Source organism: Aphelocoma coerulescens, chromosome 11 (genome assembly GCF_041296385.1).
Source record: "Aphelocoma coerulescens isolate FSJ_1873_10779 chromosome 11, UR_Acoe_1.0, whole genome shotgun sequence".
NCBI classification, from domain to species: Eukaryota; Metazoa; Chordata; class Aves; order Passeriformes; family Corvidae; genus Aphelocoma; species Aphelocoma coerulescens.
Genome location: NC_091025.1, coordinates 16,326,080 through 16,343,982, shown reverse-complemented (window position 1 = coordinate 16,343,982; position 17,903 = coordinate 16,326,080). Strand labels below are relative to the sequence as shown.

At 37.7% G+C, this 17,903-nt stretch overlaps 1 protein-coding gene across 5 annotated transcripts in view; it reads left to right on the top strand.

The window, feature by feature from the left end:
• The window catches only part of ANKRD27 (ankyrin repeat domain 27), a 55,058-nt gene that overhangs the window by 22,247 nt on the left and 14,908 nt on the right, over nt 1-17,903 (top strand). For all 5 annotated transcript variants that reach the window (XM_069026556.1, XM_069026554.1, XM_069026553.1 and 2 more), the window contains exons 2-20: nt 103-233; nt 1,194-1,304; nt 1,956-2,112; nt 3,641-3,795; nt 4,090-4,149; nt 4,243-4,296; nt 4,382-4,447; nt 4,526-4,602; nt 4,964-5,085; nt 5,971-6,049; nt 6,871-7,003; nt 11,582-11,674; nt 12,475-12,602; nt 13,031-13,113; nt 13,870-13,985; nt 14,731-14,823; nt 15,194-15,391; nt 15,712-15,771; nt 15,883-16,002. In XM_069026556.1, the coding sequence (XP_068882657.1) occupies nt 132-233; nt 1,194-1,304; nt 1,956-2,112; nt 3,641-3,795; nt 4,090-4,149; nt 4,243-4,296; nt 4,382-4,447; nt 4,526-4,602; nt 4,964-5,085; nt 5,971-6,049; nt 6,871-7,003; nt 11,582-11,674; nt 12,475-12,602; nt 13,031-13,113; nt 13,870-13,985; nt 14,731-14,823; nt 15,194-15,391; nt 15,712-15,771; nt 15,883-16,002 (2,007 nt within the window). In that variant the 5' untranslated portion in view covers nt 103-131. The remainder of the gene's footprint in view (nt 1-102; nt 234-1,193; nt 1,305-1,955; nt 2,113-3,640; nt 3,796-4,089; nt 4,150-4,242; nt 4,297-4,381; nt 4,448-4,525; nt 4,603-4,963; nt 5,086-5,970; nt 6,050-6,870; nt 7,004-11,581; nt 11,675-12,474; nt 12,603-13,030; nt 13,114-13,869; nt 13,986-14,730; nt 14,824-15,193; nt 15,392-15,711; nt 15,772-15,882; nt 16,003-17,903) is intronic.

Sequence of the window (17,903 nt, the reverse complement as noted above, 5' to 3'; positions counted from 1 at the left end):
CTTGTGGACAAGGAGAATCAAACTGCCCCTAGCTATTCCCAAATATTATGTTTTAGCAGATACCACATATAATACATCAACCATTCTCCATATGTGTTTTAGAACTTCTCCTTGGAATATCTGAAGTCCATATGGCTATGTATGATGAAGATATCTTGAAAAATCCTTTTTATTTGGCCATTCAGAAGCGACGTCCTGATCTATGCAGCAAAGTTGCAGAACTCCATGGTATTGTAAGTATAAAAAAGTGTATTTAAAAGCTGCTTAGTAAATAGTAGCTATTTGAATTTTAATCATATGTATGCTAGCAAACATGTAAAGATTAGTTCAAGCCTACAAAACCTGGCAATGAAGCAGAACAATCTTTAGTTTAAGTTGCACATTATTTACTAAAATGGACCTCTTGATATATTGCAAGGTAGTAAAAAGTTATGGTTGGTATTGTTTCTAAACTCTGCAGGAAGCTTATTTTCTTTTTTCTGAACTGAGGTTACATATTCTCTCACAAGTTTATAACTTTAATGGGATTGACCTTTTGAAATGCCTGGTGGACAAGCAGTTACTCATTTGACAGCATTTTACGTGGCAAAATAAAGCTAATAAACTGACCTGTGATAAAAACTCCAGTCCTTAATATTTACTGATCTGAGTATTTTGCGATTAATCTTCATTCACAATTAAGTGTGTAGAGACTCCATTAAACATGGAGGTTATTGTTACCTGATGATAAAATTTGTTTCTTTCTAATTAAGAATTTGTCCAAAATTGCTTATGTGTTGGTGTAAACCCAAGGTGTTTATCTTAGATTTTTTTTTTCTTTCTGATGGATTTTCATTTTAGTATGAAAATATACTTTGCTTTTTTATTAGCTGCTTAATTTTAAGTCATTTGTGTGACTGGTGCTAAGTAACTAAAGATTTAATTTACTTCCCTTAGTGTTGTTTGCTTCAGTAGCACCTGTCAGCCTTTTTCATATAAGTTACTAAATGAAATTTCTGGGTTAATTATTGAATTGTGTTTCTAGTGGTAGCCTTTCCTTTTTATTTAAATAAAAGCACCTATAGTTCCTATATGTTTACTAGTAAATATTTATAAGCTTGATTTAATTGCTTGCCTCTGAAGGACAAAAGCTACTGATGTATAGCTGGCAATACATGACATTTCTCTCTAAAGCCTGATTTAACTTTTTTTAGGTGCTAGTTCCATGCAAAGGAAGCCTTTCAAGCAACAGTCTTTCTACCTGCCAGTTTGAATCTTATGTTCTGAAGCCACTGGAAGAAAATTTTCAGACCTTAAATGGAAAGGTATTTCTGTTTTGATATCTGAATGTGACTTGGGGATACTCCAGCAAGTGATTTGCTGCTGCTGACTGATTGTGTGAACTAATGGTTACAGAAGAGGCAGGCAGGGCTGACACTGCATAGGGTCCCAGTGTTTTCATTTGTAATTTTGCAATACAGTCTGAGAATTTGGACATATAGCTTGCACTATAGATAGTTTGCAGGCTGCCATCTGGATCTTCCTATTCCAGATGTCCTCACTGGAGTTGCTGAGAATATAAAGCCGAGCATGAGAAATACAGACAAGGTGTGTGGTGTTTTTCTGAAGCTGGGTTAAGTCCTGATCTGAAGTTGTTGGGTGTTTTTAATTTCCTATTTACTAAAAGTGCTCTAAAATGTGCAAACAGGTCTTGGTGATTGTCTGAAACCTCCTCTAGTAGGTTTGTAAAGGAAGTGCCTGTAAGCAAGGTTCAGCCAGCCACTGAAGACTGAAGGAGCCTGTGTTTCAGTGTCTCCACAGCATGAGAATGGAGATATTTTATGATCTGGGGCTTTCTTGCCTTGCAAGTTTCTCTTCTCCCCCTGGGAAATATAACTACACAATGTAGAAGCCAAAGAGTAACTTTTTTTTTTGGGCAGAGTTTCACACTTAATCTGCTCTTCGTTTTGTTTCAGGAGATCTTCATACAAGGAAACCTCATCATTTTAGGAGCTGGTTTTAATTATCATCTCTCGGTACCTGTTCTGTTTGAGGAAACCTTCTACAATGAAAAAGAAGAAAGCTTTAGCATATTGTGCATAGCTCATCCATTGGAAAAAACAGAAGGCTCAAGTATGTATTGGTGCCAGTTCGGTGGCTGCCTTTGCACAGTGAGCAAATTAGTGTTTGATGTGCTTAATAAATGTGTTCATTCTGGAAAGTGTTGGCTTGGTTAAAAGCCCCTGGCATTTATCAGCTTGCTGGGCCAGATGTTGGTGTGCTACTGCAGAGAAATATCAAGTTGGTGCCAGGCAAAACTAGTGCTGAGACTGGGGCATAAATCCTGCAGAATTAAGAATCATCTGCAGAATACTTACTCCAGCATGATTTTTCTTAGCAGTGCTCAATTTAGTGCTGACTGCTTAAAAAAGGGATTTAATCTTAAATGTGACTATGTGTGTCTTGAAATGCAGGGTGGATGCACAAAAAACTGGAGAGGTAAATCCTTTCATGATCACTGTTGGGGGACAGAAGCTGTATGGCAGAGTTAAGTAGCAATCTCCTGCTGGTTGCCCAACTTATTAAGATGAATGTCTTAATTTTTGTCCTGTACTGGAAGTGCTCCTTAAGGCTGTAACACTATTTTCAAGACTACTGTCAATACTGTGAATGTTAACAGCATGTCCTTGTGAACTTGTATAACAATCTGTGTTTACTAATTAAGAAGAACAGAAGCTCCTTAAGAAGCTTAGAAGCTTCAGCTTTTTCTGAAATAAAAATGTTAGTCTTCCTAAATAAATAAGAATATTTGAAACAAGTGAATGCAAAGAGAAGTAGTACTAGGGTAGAGTGAAAGTAGTACTGTGAGGGAAGTATGGAAGTTTGTCTGGGGAAAAAAACAACCTAGCTGCCATTCATATAGCCTTAAATTTTCTAAGTATTAATCTGTATCTCAAAAATTATTCTTGTGATATTCTTTATAGCCATTACTTAATATAGTTGTATTGCAGTCTTTCAGAAGTGAAGGAGTTTCTAGTTTCAGAAGTAATATAAAAAGAATGATTTAAGCCTCTTACTAGTTGGTTGCCTTTGACTGCAAATGAAAGATTTGCCTAGAAAAAAATTCTGGAAAAGCAACATGAGTTCTAAGTGAAGGAGGGATTCAGTTGTCTTATTCAGAAGAAAAGTGGCTTTGGCTTAATGTTACATGAAGCAACTTTGCTCTCCAGTTCAGAGAAAGCATGTCTAAATAAAGAATAGGTTATGTAAAAATCCAAGATGGGATTTTTGCAGCTCACTTAAAGCACCCTGACTTCCTGCATGGGCACTCAGTCAACACTGTAATGTGCTTTTCTTCTACTTTCAAGCTTGACTTACACAACTCATAAGCTGAGTGCATGGGGTAGTAAATTATCCCAGTGTAAAAAAACATGTGAAATCTGTTTTAGCTATTCCAAATAAATACTTGACATAAAAAGCAGGGGAGCCTGCTCTAATGTGATGCATTAAATTCTCTTAATTAAAGGTAATGCTCTTGTTAAAGGTGCAATAAGCTGCATTAATGTTTCAGTGCACACAAGCTGGCTGTATATGCAGGGAGAAAATGCATTTTACCATGCATATATATTAACTCTGTGTTAATTCTTGGCTTTTATTTTAGGTGAATCTGCAGCTTCATCAAACTCCTATTTGCTTAAAAACATTGAAGATGTTAGAGAGTTCTTGGGAAGGCACTGTGAGAGATTTGATAAATACATAGCATCTTTCTATAGAACAATTAAAGAACACGAAAGGAAAAGCCTCCGCCACTACATAGTCAGTATCTTCCTTCCTGATGTCTAATTTGCTAAATATAATTCACTTCACTGCTGCTATTATCTTTGTCTTAGTGAACTTTTCTGTGTCACAGTAGCCTAGAGTTGTGAAAGGGGAGGAGGGAGAAGTGGTAATTTGCATTTAAGAATTTCACTATCTGAACTGTTTAGTAAATGCAATAATTGTTAAAACTCTTACCATACTGAGCACTTTTGAGACAGGGAAGACTTTATTTTTGTTCCTCTGAGTCCCATTAACCTGAATCTGACAGCTTTTATCTTTTCTCTCTCCTAGGATTCTGTCAGTGCACTTTATACCAAATGTCTGCAGCATCTTTTGAGAGATTCACACTTGGTAAAGACTTACTCCCCTAGATACATAGTACAGTGTTACTTAAGCAATAAATTGTCTGACTTTCTCTTGCTGTTTATGGCTTTGCTTTTCTAGAAGATGCTTGCAAAGCAAGAAGAGCAGATGAATCTGATCAAACAAGCAGTTGAAGTAAGCATCTGAAATGAAGGAAAATAATTAGCAAGCTGTTTTTAACTCTCCCTTTCATGCCTAAAATACTTTTTTTTTTCTACAGATGTATATCCACCATGCTATTTATGATCTAGTCTTCAAATATGTGGGGACAATTGAGGCAAGTGAGGTAAGTTTCTTTAATTGCTACATACTAGTTACGTTCATCTAAAGCATTTAAAAAACCTGTTGCCTTTCTATTGATCAGGATGCTGATTTTAATAAAATCACGAGGAGCCTTCAAGACCTGCAGCAAAAGGACATTGGAGTGAAGCCCGAGTTCAGGTGAGAGAGATGACTGTGGATTCTTTGAAGAGTCACTGAGATCCTGTCTTAAATGCCAGCAAAAAAAGTATCTTCCTTCAGACATGAGCAAGATTTTTTTTATACTTTGTTCATCTGAGATGGAAAATTAAAGCTTGGCAAGTGTTATATGAGGACAATCTTCATTGATGGTTGTCTCCTTTAATGTTTTTAAGCTTCCCTTTCCATCTTCAGGATACAGAAATGCAGGTTCACTTGGAGTAGAAGTGGGAATATTTTGGAACCATTCTTCAATTCAGCTCTGCCCAAGTTAAAACTTGGGCTTTGGACTTCCTGCAGAGGAACTCTGTATGCTAATAATTCATTTCTAATTATTTTGTAGTTTTAATATACCACGTGCAAAGCGAGAACTGGGTCAGTTGAACAAATGTACTTCCCCTCAACAGAAGCTACTTTGTCTGCGTAAAGTTGTACAAATTATTATGCAGTCTCCGAGCCAAAGAGGTCAGTAATTAATGAATTAATAGTTTTAAACTTAACCATCACACACAAAGCACTTTAGTATATGAACAAGTGTTTGATAGCACTTGGGGATCAAACACAATTGATCTGGAGTCTCTAAGGTCTCTAAAGAGAGCAAAAGGGAAGCAAGGTACACGTGTCAATGCTGGTTCTTGTGGGGTGCTGGGTTAGCTTGTGTAGGTTTTAGCTTGGACATGTGGGAGGCTCTCATTTGCCAGGACACTGATGATGATCAATTTTAAACACTGAAAGATTGCTGCTAGATCATTCTTGTGTATTAGTCCATGCTCTCTTTGATATCTTGAAATTGATACTCTTGAGATGCATCTTTTGCAAAATGCAGTGTTGGGTGCGGCCAAACAAATGTGCTGCTGTGGATTACAGCAATGATTGTGTGGTGTGAAAACACAATCCTCTTAACCTGGCATTTACTTTATCTAGCTTGAAAAGAGAAGATACTTGTACAAAGCAAATAGAGTAGCACAGTGAACTTATGCTTTCCCTACTTCATCTCTTCCTGTCTCTGGGAAGACTGCTGGGTTATGGAAAAATGTATCAACTTTGAGCATAGTCTTTGCCCTCAAGAGCTTTAGAAATCTTGAGCTAGTGCTCTGGCTCTTGCTGTGAGAAGAGAGGGATGCTAGTCAAATATTGCAGGCTGTATTGCACAAACTGCATCTGTGTTGGCTCCTGACAGCCTGTTTCAGTGAGAGATTGAGAATGTCTGGAAGCCTGCCCTGGGTTCTCCATGCATTCTCTACTAGTAGAGCTGGCCCTTAGCCTTAGGAGGCAGAACTCCTTTTAGAGTTATTGCTCTTGATTTGAACCATAACATGACTAAATACCAAATGTGAATTCTTTTTTCAGTTAACATGGAAACCATGTGTGCAGATGATCTTCTCTCTGTTTTGCTGTATTTGCTTGTAAAAACAGAAATCCCAAACTGGTACGTTAACTATTTTGGCTCTACAGAACTCCTTCTTACCATCTTGTGTAGTGGTGCTGTAGGGACAAATGTTTCTGAACATACAGTAATAACTTACTGAAAGTGTAAGGGGTCCTGTTGAAATGCAGAAAATATTTTATAGGACAAATAGCAAAGATGTGTTATACATGTAACTAAATTAAGGACCTCTCAGGAATGTATCTTTGTTTTGATTCTCAGCCTAGGAAACATTTGTAGTGGGAGGCCATCTCTCTACCACATCTGCAAAGCCTTCGTAGAGTGATTCTCTGTGCAGCCTTTATGCATTTCAAGATTTGGTGCATGTCTTACAGAGAAACTAGCTGGGACTGTTTAATTACTTCCTGCTAGCCTATGCCTTTGTCCCCTCATTTTCAGTAAAATTCTGTCTAAACCTTCCAGCTGTACCTGAACTGATTCTCAGTGTTGGTATAATCTGTATTTCTGAGATCAGCATTTGGCCTTTAGCTTGTAGCTATCACTGTGGTGCTTGAAACTTTGCTTCACTCTGTTCAAAGATGTTAATCTCCAGCTATTGTCCTTATCCTTCATATTCCTTCTATCCAGTTAATAACTTTTTATTAAGAATAATATTTAAGAATATATGAGATAAGTAGAGTTCAGATCAGTCTACAAGCTCAGAACAGCCATATTGCTGGCCTAACAAGCTTTCTAGAAGCTTTTTCCCAACTCACACCTATTGCCTGCCTGGATTGCCTAAGATGAGCTGCAATATGCCATGCAAGTGTCTTATGTTTAGTGGTTCATAGCTTTAACTCTTTTTTTTTTTTTTTCTTTTTCAGGATGGCCAACTTGAGTTACATAAAGAACTTCAGGCTTTGCAGCTCGGTGAAGGATGAGTTGGGATACTGCTTAACCTCAATTGAGGCTGCAATAGAATACATCCGACAAGGCAACCTCTCTGACAGATCAACAGTAAGCTACTCTTAAACTCTGTCAAATGTCTGATAACTTGTAGTTCTGTATACCATTGTGGGTGTAAATCCAGCCAGAGGAAAAAATAACTAACATAAGAATTGCCTTTTTTTGCTTAAAAACATGAGTATGTTGAATTTACCCAAATGATTATAATGAAGTTCTAGCTGTGTACCAATACTTGTTCTTCTATACTTCTTGAGGAAGTACTTAAATGTCAAGTTTGCCTCCTCATATGATTAGAGGAAAAATGACAGCACTGTTTTCTACAGATGAGTCTCTAGAATGTTTGGTATCTCCTGTTTGTACTCTACCATGGTTGTGAAAGCAGTGCAGTACTTGAGAGTAGGCATAGCTTAAATTTTTGTGTAATTCTAAAACACTGAGCTGTGCTAGCAGAATGGAGATAGCAGTGTAATTTAGAGTTATTCAGCAGATCTTCGTACTCAAAGAATTCCATGTGTTTGCAGTGCAGGTTACAATGCTGCACTGAGTTGATGGCTTAGGGGGGAGTGCAGGGTTTTGATAAGATGGTGTTTGAAGGTCAAATTTAGCTCTTGGGATCTCAAATCTGGTTGGGGTAGGAAATTTGTGGATGCATGAGAGATTTGCTACTAGGCAGCTAGACCTGCTGTCAATCTGTTCACATCCCTGCAGGCCAGTCAAGGGTGATGCTGATGTGACTTTAGAAACTTCTATGATTTTAGAACTTTGTAGGTTATTTAGTCAAGGAATCCAGTCTTACCACTCCTGTAAAATTTTCTGCTGTTGTAAAACTAGGTATTCCTGAGCCGATGTGGAAGTCAAAAGGAGTGAACTTGGAACCAGAGTGAATTCAGTGTGTCTCAGTCTGCCCAACTGTAAAGCACTGGAATCTAACTGCAGGGGCCAGAATAATGGCTCAGTGTGCAGGGCTTGGGATGGGACAACCTGGGGCACAGTCTTAAAGAAGAAGCACTTTAAGTAACATTTTGACCTCTTGCTATTTTTGATTTTGCTCTTTTCTGGGATTTTTCCATGAACCTGTTGTGCAGGTTTGTCTTGTACACTCAAAAAAAAAAATCAACCCAACACTCTTTCATATTTTGTGAGAGTGGTATTTCTGTAATGCTATATTGAATTATGTTCAAAAAAATAAAAGTATTAGTTTAAAAGAATCAACCTGCTATATGATTTTGCTTTCTGCAGTCACTTGGCTGTCATTCACAATCAATATACAAAGAGCAAAGCTGGTGCTCTGAATGGAGAACTGACACCAAAGTAGAATTGTCTTCCACAACAATGCCAGCAAGCTAAAAACAATGTACTGCTCTTAAATTTCTAGAATAAAGGCTGTTTCCTATTAAATGCCTGATCCTATCCCTCCCTCTAGCTAAGGATAGCAGTTTTTATACTGAGATTGCATTCAAGTGATTGTAACTGAAGTGCCACTGCCATTAAGGTACTTACATTTATTTCTTTGGGAGACACCTGTCTGGAAAGGTAACTATGTATTTGAGAAGGCTTTAGTGTTTGCACCACAAGAAGAGCAAGCTGTGTTTCTGCCCATACTTCAGCTAGGTCATCTCCAGGCATAGAAAACTTTCTCACTTCAGGGTGAATGTGCAACACAAAATCCTCTTGCATTGCCTTTCCTTGGAGTCAGCCTGGCTGGAAGGCAGCAAAACCCTGAGGATGAAGTGAGTGACAACTTGCCCTCAACACAGCTGAGAAGGAAAGAGCCAAACCACCCTTTTCTCCAGTATAGGAGAAGGTGGCGTGCAATGAAGAGAGAGACTCTGAGACAGGAATGGAAAAAGAATAGTGAGGAGGTGGAGGAGCATTGCTCTCACTTCATAAAGTTACCAGCTGAGATATTTCCTTTAATCTCTGGTAAAGGAGATTAGCTTTGAAGCAGCAGAAGCTGTCATCTTGCTGCCCTATGATTTCCTTCTCCAGATTGTGCTGGAAGGGGGTGTGGGATTGAAGTGAGCAGGAGCATGGCTGTGCCCTGGGGCTTCATTATAGCCCCTTATGTGGTTATGCTTGATTTTATAGCTGGCTTCAGATGGATCTTCTGGCAGCTGAGTAATGTTGCTGTCCAATCCATAATGAAGCTAACTCCAGAAAGAAAACTCAGCAGGGGGCTAATGTACCCTGTGGGATAATGGGCATGTTCTCACCCTTATGTCAGTAAGTGAATTGCACTTAGGATGTTCTTGCCAAATCCCTTCACCCAAGGTCATGCAAGTCTTTGTTAGACACTTTGGTTGTGGGGAGGAGAGGAGGCTGTAAAGGACCAGAGAGTCAATTCTGTTTTCTGGGAGTTGTCAACATTATTTAATTAGAATTCCTGTTAATGAGTATTGGATGCCTGCTAATTCCTATGCACAGCTAATGTGTAGTAAGACTGTGTAGTTCAGGGGGTTCAAGTGAGGTATAAAACAATAGGGAGTCAGAGCCAGCCATGAGGGAATAAGGCAGCATTTTGTTTCATGTATGGAAAGAGTGGTAGGTGGGGAAGAGCTTGAGATGGGGAAATGATCCCTATTCCCTCTCCCCACCAAACACTTTATTGGTCTCAGTTTGTGTTCAAGACTTCCTCTCCTGGCTTCTGCCACCTGTATTTTCTCCAAGTCATCAGTTGTACTCTCTGAGAATGACTTGGGATAGATCATTATGCAGGTACTCTCTCATGGGTACAAATACTTCCTTTTTCTACACAGAGTAGTATTAGATAAAAAGGTCTTCATGTTTGGGTGTGTATTTTCTAGACAACTTATGCTTAAAATACCTGCAAGTCCCACTTGAATTAATTTCTTTTTAAAATAAATATAAATTCTTGGGCTGCAAGTAAAGCTGGTACAAGTGAGTTTTGACTTTGAAGGCCCAAACTTGCTTAATTCTTCACCCATTATCTGATTCTTTTGTCATTCCATATTTCATTATTGGAGATATATGGTTTCACCTGGGCTCTTTATATTCTGATTTATATAATAAATATATAATGCTGCTACATTAGGGTTGCTGTCTCATGTGACTCTCTTAAAATAATGATTCCACTTGGGGAACACTTCTCCTGAAGACACACTGTGGAAGGAGCAGTACTAAAATTACAGTAGTTCTTGCTCATGGTTACTTAGATTCTGCACAGTGAAAGTATAATGTGTTCTGTGAGCACCCACACCAGAAATTCTGATTAGACATCAGAAACTTGTACCAGAAGTTAAATTTTTGATCAAATATTTCTTAGGGAAGCTATTCCTGTTCATAGTGAAGAATCTATCCAAGGACACTAGTGTTATGTCTTGTAATTCTGAAAAGATATGCTTGGGTATCCTTAGCTGAAGTACTTAGATCTGAAAAGATTGGTGAATATTTGTTACCTTTATGTATCTAAATACAAACAACTTCCTGTGAAGTACAAAAAAACTCCTTCCATCTCTTCACAAATGTTTTTAATGACATTATTTTCTATACTCTTAAGGGTGTTTTTAGGCAGTTTTATGAAAGGCATCTATGTTGTTTTTGAAACATGAGTAGTTTAATTTCTAGAAACTGATCTTGTTTATTTGCAGTTCATGAGACTTTAAACTTCATTCTAATTTACTAATGTTAGGAGTGGAGTCAGACTGGTTTTACTCATTTACATCTAGTCTTGACAGACTTTAATTGCAAAAGCCATAGCCCAGATCCTAAACCCTCGAAGTTTGCCTGATACAGGGGTGGGTATCTTAAATGCAGTGGTTTTCTGTTTTATGGAGGCTGAAGTCTTCCCATTTCTAGAGAGCCATTATCCAGCAACAGCATTACTGCCAACCATAAGCAGCTGTTGATCACAACCAACCATCTACAAAAGTTTCCATCTGCATTCCTAGAAAATGTTTTCCTTAGGTTGTTGCTTTATTTCATGGGAGGGTCATGCTGCCATTTCAAAATCTAACTCCACTTAATAATTTTCACCTGGCTTTGGAGGCATTTATATTCTTTAGTGCATCCTGAAGTGTATCTTCAGCTGTCTCAGAGAATAAGTACTGATGCAAGGGTTGCACTGCATCTGCTTAGCTCAAACCAAGTAGGAAATACTTCACAAATGAATCTGCTGGAGAGCAATGCTTTGCCTGGTGCAACCTTTTATTTTTCAGCAAGCAGCAGAGAGTTCAGCATTCTTTGAGTCAGAGTTGTATCTGGGTCATCTTTTTTAGTAGCCACCAGTGCACGTTTTATGTGAATTTGTTGTAATTTCTCCTCTTGAAAAAGCTGTGTTGTATCTCTTGCAGTTCATGCTGTCTTTGATATGTATTTTTTAGTCTTGCTGCATTGGTATAGCCATCATTTCATTATTGTTCAGTTAAATCACAGCAAATTTCAGTAAAGGAATATTATGGTGAACATCTACTTATTATTTCTGTGGGTGCCCAGTCTTTAATGTCTCAGAATCTGAAATGTGAAACTGATTCAGATTTCACAGGTGTCTGATAATTCATATATGGTAAGTACAGCGTTTAATATTTTTAAAAGTTAATTCCACTGTTAAGGTGCTGCACCTTTACCTGTAAATGGCTGTATAGATAATCAATCTATGTGTTTTATTTTCAGGAATCTGAGAGTCTGTGTGACAAGCTGCTCTTAAGACAAAGGATGAACTTGTTGTCCCAGATGTCTGCTGCACCAATAGACTGCTTGTTTAAGGTTAATAACTTTTATGGCAGAATATGTATGTATTTGCATATTTCATGTTTATATTCCTCTCTTTCTGTAATTTTCTGGAATGCAGTGGAGGGTTAATTACATTAGTACTGTGAAATGTGTTTTAGTAGATGCTAAAAATCTTGAATTGAGTACATTTCTGTGCCAAAGCCTTACTAACATAATATAATCTTATGGATTTCAGCACACGTTATATGAGATATAGAAGCAAAGGAGGATGAAATGCTACTGCTGTTGGTACTGTGTGGCCCATTTAATGCACAGATGTGATATTACTATCTGGCTGTGTCTCACAGCTTTTAGTGCTTGAAATTGAAAGAGTTTTCTGAAATAATTTAAATGTGGTCACCTGACAGCTACTTCATATTATCTGTTAATCTCATACTGTCATTCTAAAAGAATTTTGCCTATACAAGGACACAAAGCAGAGCTTCTAATTATATGTGTTCACAGCTTATGGCTGGAGACTTAGTAATTTTATAGACATGTTTTTGCACAGAGGGAGCTCAATTTCATGATTGAGTCTAAAGAGAACAATAGGAAGTGTTTTAATTTTTTTATAGAAAGTGAAGTAAGCCAAGAACAGTTTCTTTTTAATACTGAATGCCCATTAAGGGGTTTTGTGCTGTGACATTGTTCATTTCTGCTTTCTAATGCTTGAATACGTCTTTCATAATTGGTTCCTTTCATTTTGTGCTTCAGTAAATTACTCTTAGTTATTTTCTTAAAAGGAGCCCTTTTATATTGGTTCCTCATTCTCTCTTCTCTTGTTTTTTTTGTAGCATATTGCTTCAGGTGATCAGGAGGAAGTGGAGCGGCTGCTAAGTCAAGGTGACAGTGATAAGGACACTGTACAGAAAATGTGTCACCCACTCTGTTACTGTGACAAATGCGAGAAGCTGGTTTCTGGGTGAGCACTCTTCATCCCCATAGCTACACAGGATGCTGTGTAAAAGCCTTTATCTAAGATTTGCTAAAGAAAGTATGCTGCTTTTGGTTATAGAGGGATTCGGTAGCACTTCAGGATGTAGTAGAGAGCACATATGTGCGTGGTTTGAAAAAACAGGAGAAATATTGGGAGACTACAGAATCCCTTGGAACCCACCAGTTCTGTGAGGGAGGCTGTGTCCTTTGGTAAAACTGGTGTTTCTTCTCTTGAATCAAATTTACAGAACCCACTTCTCTTAACAAAATGTAAAGTTCTGTATGGAATAATTCATCAACGTAAAAAGATAAGAAGTTCAAAAATCAGTTTTTTGTGGCAACTTATCCCTTTCCCTTCTCCTTCCCACCTCCACCTGGGTAACTGAGCTGCTTTCAACCCATTGTGTTTTAAAGGAAACTGAATGACCCTTCCATTATCACCCCCTTTTCCCGAGATGACCGGGGATACACTCCTCTTCATATAGCTGCTATTTGTGGTGAGTGGGCTTGCTTTTCTTCACTAGTGTTTCCTGCTCCTTTTGCTTTTATGTCTTTATGTCAGCCTGTTTTCCACCTTTGTATTAAAGTTGGAATTTTGCATTAAGTTTTTTTTTTTTTTTTTTGCTTCTTTGCTATTGAAACTTTGCTGTTTCTATCTGGGCACAGACTGAAGTTTTATATTCTTTAAAGCTCAGTTTCTTATGGCTGAGTTTTTCTTTGTTTGCTGGCTGTTTTCTTTTACCATAGTGTCCACCACAGCAGTGCTTTCTTCAGCTCTGAAAAAAGTAAAAATGTGTCATCAGAAACCAGTCTTGTTTTAAAGGACTGGCAGATTGAGAAATGACTCTTTTCCTTCTCCTGCAGCTGTCTATGCATTGTAGGTTTGTAACATCTGTATTGTAATGTTCATTATGTAATTTATCTTCCTTTTATTAGAAGATGTATTATTTTCTTAATGGGTGGTTTGTTATTTATAATTTCCTTTTTTGTTATTATATTGAGTCGAAATATTTTCTTTTGTTACTCATAGGATACAAGTATAGCTTGCTTTTAACTGGAGGTTCATTTATGGGGCTTGACCTTGAATAATCTGCAGCAAAAATCCCAAATACCAAGGCAGTGAATATATAGTACATGGAAACAAAGTATGTAGAGATGTAGGGTATCTTGATTTATAGTCGCTGTTTGAATTTGAAAAGTAGCAATGTTCCTGTGCAAAGTTTATTCCTTTCTCTGAATGCTTGTTTTCCAAGGTCAGACTTCATTAGTGGATTTACTCGTAGCCAAAGGAGCCATTGTCAATGCTACAGATTACCACGGTTCAACTCCCCTTCACCTCGCCTGTCAGAAGGGATACCAAAATGTTACAGTAAGCACAACACCTAACCTAAATAATAAATACATGACTCTTACTAAGCTCTTCTACTATTACTGTCACTTAGATCTTCTGAGAAGCTTTTACTAGAACTGTGTAAGCTGTCAGAATGGATGATCTTTCATCATTGTAGTTTTCAAGACATTTTATTTTTTCTTATACTGCAAGGTTGCCAGCCATTGGTAATAACCAGCTGGCAGCTATGCATGCCTGATAATTCATCCACTTTATTAACACAAATGTCCAATACATAATACAAATGGAGAGCATCTCTGCTCTTGCTTGAGACAGAAAAACCATAGCAGTCATTGGACTGAGTTAAATGCTTCACACTGTGTTTGGGATAGACTGTGTAACTATAGTAATTATTGTCTACTTGAAATTAGTATATGTGATGTTCTTCAATTAGCACTGTTGGAATTAAGCTGTGTCTTCACTTGCATAGGCTCTTGAAATGCGAGGCAGATGATGCAGTGAGTATATTGCAGTGTTTGCTGCAGTAGAGGATTCATTTTTTTCAATTAAAATTCTGAATATTTAAGAAGAGACTTTTTGGTTCGCAGGGTAGGGCATAAACAGTTCTGCAGTGCCAAGAGGGTGGTGTCTAAAACAGGAGGCAGAGCTAGTGTCTCATGAAGTGCTTCATCATGCCAGAACCCTAAAGGAATCTGCAGAGCAATAATTGTTTGTACATTAATTTTTTAGTTACTTAAATGTCTACTTTTGTTTTTCTTTTAAGCTGCTCTTATTGCACTACAAGGCAAGTACTGATGTTCAGGACAATAATGGAAATACTCCACTTCATTTAGCCTGCACTTATGGTCATGAGGATGTAAGTAATTGTTTTGTAACAAACCAAATAGGCATTCTAATGGAATGGAATTAAACTCATGCAAATTTGCACTAAACTTACATATTTTAAAAAGTAAATAAAAATATTTGAAGGCTAAATTGTTTAATGCTCTAAATTAGGAATTTATTTGATAGTTCATAGCAATTTTTAATGTGAGTTCACATTAAAGATAGTGCTTTGCAAATGTAGTTATTTAACTCTTTATTTAATGACACTGAATCACTAAAGCATGCTCTTTAGGTAATGGGTTACATGAGCAGCAATAAAAACAAACCTTTTAGGATTGTGCCTGTTGTCTGACCTGAGACACACCACTATAATTTATTGATAGCTTTCCTTTTCTTTCCAGTGTGTCAAGGCTTTAGTGTACTATGATGTGCATTCCTGCAGACTGGATATAGGCAATGAGAAGGGAGACACCCCTCTGCACATTGCTGCTCGCTGGGGCTATCAAGGGATCATTGAAGTGCTCTTGCAAAATGGCGCAAACCCAGAAATTCAAAACCGGATGAAAGAAACTTCCCTACAGTGTGCATTAAATTCCAAGGTATTCCTCTTTATCTTCCAGCCTGTTTTCTTTCTGATGCAACACCACAGAGATGTAGATGTTCACTGCTTATAGGGTTTCACTACTAAAGAGAACATGTGTTTCACTCTGAGGAAGAAGGGTCACATTTTAACTCCAGCAACGGGAATACACTCTGTGGGATAGAACATGCACTTGTAAATGGGTACTTTTAATCTGCTCACTCATAATCTGTTAGTAATTATTAGGTTGTCAGCTAATTTGTGTGGAGTTACATTGATTCTATTTAAGTAAGTTGATTCTCTTTACGTTCATTGATTCTCTTTAATATTTTTATGCAGATTTTGTCGTTGATGGAATTAAACTACCTAACGTTTGAAAAAGGACAGAGTGCTTCTGAGGTAACAGCCCATACGAGTTTTGTGCCTATGCTTAACCTCCTTAATTTGATATTTAACCTTTTCTGGTTTTTTGCTTGATTGATTTTTATATGTTTTTTTTCCAACTGTAAGTCACCGCTTAGGTCTCCTCAGCACTCAACAGAAACTTTCAGCAGAGGATCATCTGTCTCAAGCCTGTCATCAGCATCAACTGATATAAGGCAGGAAGAAGTAAAAAACAGTTACAAAGAGGTAAGACTGAGGTATAAGTTTTGACAGTAAGCAAAGTGAAGGAAGCTAGAAGAGTGATATTTTGCCACAGTGTTTTAAACTGCTTCTTCAGGAATAGCCTTCTGTCTTATTTGGAAAATGATAGCTGCTGTCCTCAGGGGCTTGTCATCTCAGTACCTGAGCACTTATTTTTGTATGGTATCAACTGCTCTGTTGGTTATTTCTGGGGAAAAATTGACATCATCTCTGAAGTAGTTGTTCATATTTATTGAAGCCAACTATGTAATTTGAGAATTTGTTGAAGTTTAAAAAACTATAGTGGCAGTCAGTGCCCCAAGGACCTGGCTGTCCTGTCTGGGAATTAAATGCCATTGTTAGCTTACAAAATCTATCAGGAAAAAGAGACTAGTGCAGGCATGCTGGCAAACAACAAACTGGAATGTTAAGACAAGCTTTCAAAATAGGTAAATCAATAGGAATCGAATTTCTAACAAGTGAAGAGGTACAGAGCATATATTAAATACCTTGCATGTATGTGCTTGCTGATTTTGCTGTGTCCACACCAGATTACATCCTCTGATTTTTTTTCATGTGGAACCTCAGATGCATACTTTGTTATCTCTTCCTAAGATTGCTGTATCACCACTCATTCTGATGCTTCTCTTTATTTTTCCTAGTCTGCCTGTTCATTATTTTTCCCAAATTGACCGCCTAAGTATGTTTGTTTCTCTCAATATCACCACTACATTCAAATTCTTTCTTTTCCTGCTATTAAAAGGTTTTTCTCTTGCCAAAAGTTTCAATTTCCTAAAAGTACTGAAGAAACACAGAGATGTACATTTTGACTGGACAATATGAGTTCACACTTGAGTTGCTCTATGAGAGGCTCAGTCTAGGGCTGTACCTCCCTGTTTGTACAGAGTCAAGCATTCTAAATAAGTTCTCCTCATAGACTGAGGATTATTTTTCCTTGAAGAAACAGATTTATCACACCCAAGTGCTAAGACACTAGTTCAAGCCAGGGAAAAAGATTTCAAACTGCTTACACCTTAGGTCCCTGGGGTTAATGACCTTCTCTGTAATCCAGCTTTAGTTCATTTCTGTTTGCCAAGTTTCACCTGGGCTCCCTGCTCAAAGAGGCAAGAGCCTGATCCTGAGAGAACTCCATGAAGGGAATGCCACTGGAAGGAATGGAAAACTGATGTGGTCAGTTCTTCTGATTTCAAGGTTTGCACCTTGGATTAAGGGCATCCAGTCAGACATTTGTAATCAATACTGAATTAAACTCTTAAATGAGCCACTCATATTGGCTTCTTTATTATGCCTTAGAGAGAGTGAAAGAACCAGGACTGTAAATTTGGGACTTGCTCTATTGGAACTAAAATCTCCATGCACAATTTCTGTTCAGCTGCTGAAAAACTGGCCATGTGGGTGAATTGTAGTAGATTTGTTTCTTCTATTTTTACATTTAAAGGAAGGTTCTGTTCCATGGAAGAGTGAGAAAACAAACTGGAAAGATGGGGAAATGCATGTAGCAGGCATTTTGCCCTAAGTACTCTTAATAAATTATCTATAAGCTGCATAACAGATGTTGTACCACTGCTGGGGCCTGAGGCAGTTTTTAGTACTGTAAGGAACTTGTTATTTTTGGAAAGAAATTATCAGAGCTTGCTATTACTGTTAGGCATCTTGTATGGCATAAGACTGACTCCTGAAAAATTATTAAGACATTTACATTCTCCAGTGACATTATCCTGTATGATTAGAGGAAGTTTAGGGGAGGCACAGACCTCCCTAGTGTATATAGTCCATTTTAGTTGTGTATGCAGGGAGATTGGGATTCAGCTCCCCCAGCTTCTGGAAGGCAGTTGTCTTCACTTTAAACATCTATTTCCCCTCCTTAGTCAGTGAAGGGAAATTAA